The sequence below is a fragment of the Otolemur garnettii genome, unplaced genomic scaffold (genome assembly GCF_000181295.1).
Source record: "Otolemur garnettii isolate 467f Iridium unplaced genomic scaffold, OtoGar3 scaffold00001, whole genome shotgun sequence".
Lineage (NCBI taxonomy): Eukaryota > Metazoa > Chordata > Mammalia > Primates > Galagidae > Otolemur > Otolemur garnettii.
The window spans coordinates 37120126-37121851 of record NW_003852396.1 but is presented as its reverse complement, the minus strand read 5'-3'; the positions used below and the strand labels follow the sequence as shown (position 1 = coordinate 37121851).

The following is a 1726-nucleotide window of genomic DNA, read 5'->3' as shown; positions in this document are numbered from 1 at the left end:
AACTATAGCATGTACAAATAGAAGTAGATCTTTGATATTATTTAGTTCTTATCAGCCAGAATTGTTCACTTTCCCCACTCCATGTATAAAATTCATTATTCCAAGAAACTGGCCATTTTCCAAATTTGCCAAAATGAATTTCTAACAGGATGCGCTCTGCTTCTGGGTTCTGCAAAGAATTTCTGGAGACTGAAGTGTGACTTTTTAATATACTTTATGTACTGTCTTTAAAAGATGAATATAGGGCTCCCTTACGGAAAATGAAAAGGCAAAATCAAAGCTCTGTGGTTGAATTCATTCTCTTGGGCTTCTCTACTTTTCCTGATCTCCAACAGCTATTCTTTGGGGTTTTTCTGGTTATTCACCTGTTGACCCTGATGGGAAATGCCATCATTATAGTCATCATATCCCTAGACAAGAGCCTCCACGTTCCCATGTACCTGTTCCTCCTGAACTTATCTGTGGTGGAAGTGAGTTTCAGTGCAGTCATCATGCCTGAGATGCTGGTGGTTCTCTCCACTGAGAAAACTGTGATGTCTTTTGCGAGCTGTTTTCCACAGATGTATTTCATTATTCTTTTTGGTGGGACTGAATGTTTTCTCCTGGGAGCAATGGCTTATGACCGATTTGCTGCAATTTGTCATCCTCTGAACTATCCAGTGATTATGAACAAAAGAGTTTTTATGACATTAATAATGTTCTCATGGATTTCAGGGATCTTGGAGGCTACAGTGGGGACCACATGGGTATTTAGTTTTCCCTTTTGTGGCTCCAATGAAATTAATCATATATCTTGTGAAGCTCCAGCAGTGCTAGACCTTGCATGTGCAGACACATTTGTGTTTGAAATATATGCCACAATAGTTACTGTTTTGATGATTATGGTTCCTTTCTTGTTGATACTCTTGTCTTACATTAGAATTCTTTATGCCATCTTGAAGATGCCATCAACCACTGGGAGGCAAAAGGCCTTTTCCACGTGTGCCTCTCATCTCACATCTGTGACCCTCTTCTATGGCACAGCCAACATGACTTACTTGCATCCCAAATCTGGCTACTCACCAGAAACCAAGAAACTGGTATCACTGGCCTACTCACTGCTGACACCTCTGCTGAATCCACTTATCTACAGTTTGCGCAATAGTGAGATGAAAAGGGCTTTGATAAAAATATGCCAAAGAAAGGTGTTTTTACATACAGTTTGACTATGATTGAAAAGCCTTGTGATATTTGTCCTGTAATTAAATTTAGTACATTTCAAAGACATTTTTCTTTGTGATGTGAATATGTTTAATTTGTTGAGTTGTACATATTTGAATGTGTATCAGGGGATCTCTCCCTTTCAATAATACAGTGCTGTCACTTATATTTAGTAGATGTGTAAGTTTTCATAACATATCATACAATAATATGTTCATCTCCTTCTCTATTATGAACTTCCATATATACTGGATTACTGTCATTATGATGATGCTTCAATGTATCCTTATTTCATATGTCCATTGTGTATTGATGTCTGGAAATCTGTGTGATAGGTTTGTTTATATAGGACTGCTGAGATGTAAAATATGTGTGCTTATAAATTTTAGTAGCTCTTGCCAAATTATGGTTCAGAACAATGATAGAGGCTCGGAGCCTATAGCACAGTCGTTATGTCACCGGCCACATACACTGAGACTAGCGGGTATGAACCTGGCCCCGGGCCAGCTAAACAATGATAATCCCA

At 38.4% G+C, this 1726-nt stretch overlaps 1 protein-coding gene across 1 annotated transcript; it reads left to right on the top strand.

Annotated features, from left to right (window-relative positions):
* Positions 1–260: 260 nt before the first annotated feature.
* LOC100942535 (olfactory receptor 10A3-like) lies at positions 261–1205 on the top strand. The gene has a single exon (XM_003781072.1). The coding sequence runs from the start codon at positions 261–263 to the stop codon at positions 1203–1205; it is 945 nt and encodes a 314-aa protein (XP_003781120.1).
* The last annotated feature ends 521 nt before the right edge of the window (positions 1206–1726 follow it).

Excerpts from the sequence above, each read along its gene's own strand:
- LOC100942535 (XM_003781072.1), top strand. The coding sequence starts at position 261 with ATGAAAAGGCAAAATCAAAGCTCTGTGGTTGAATTCATTCTCTTGGGC.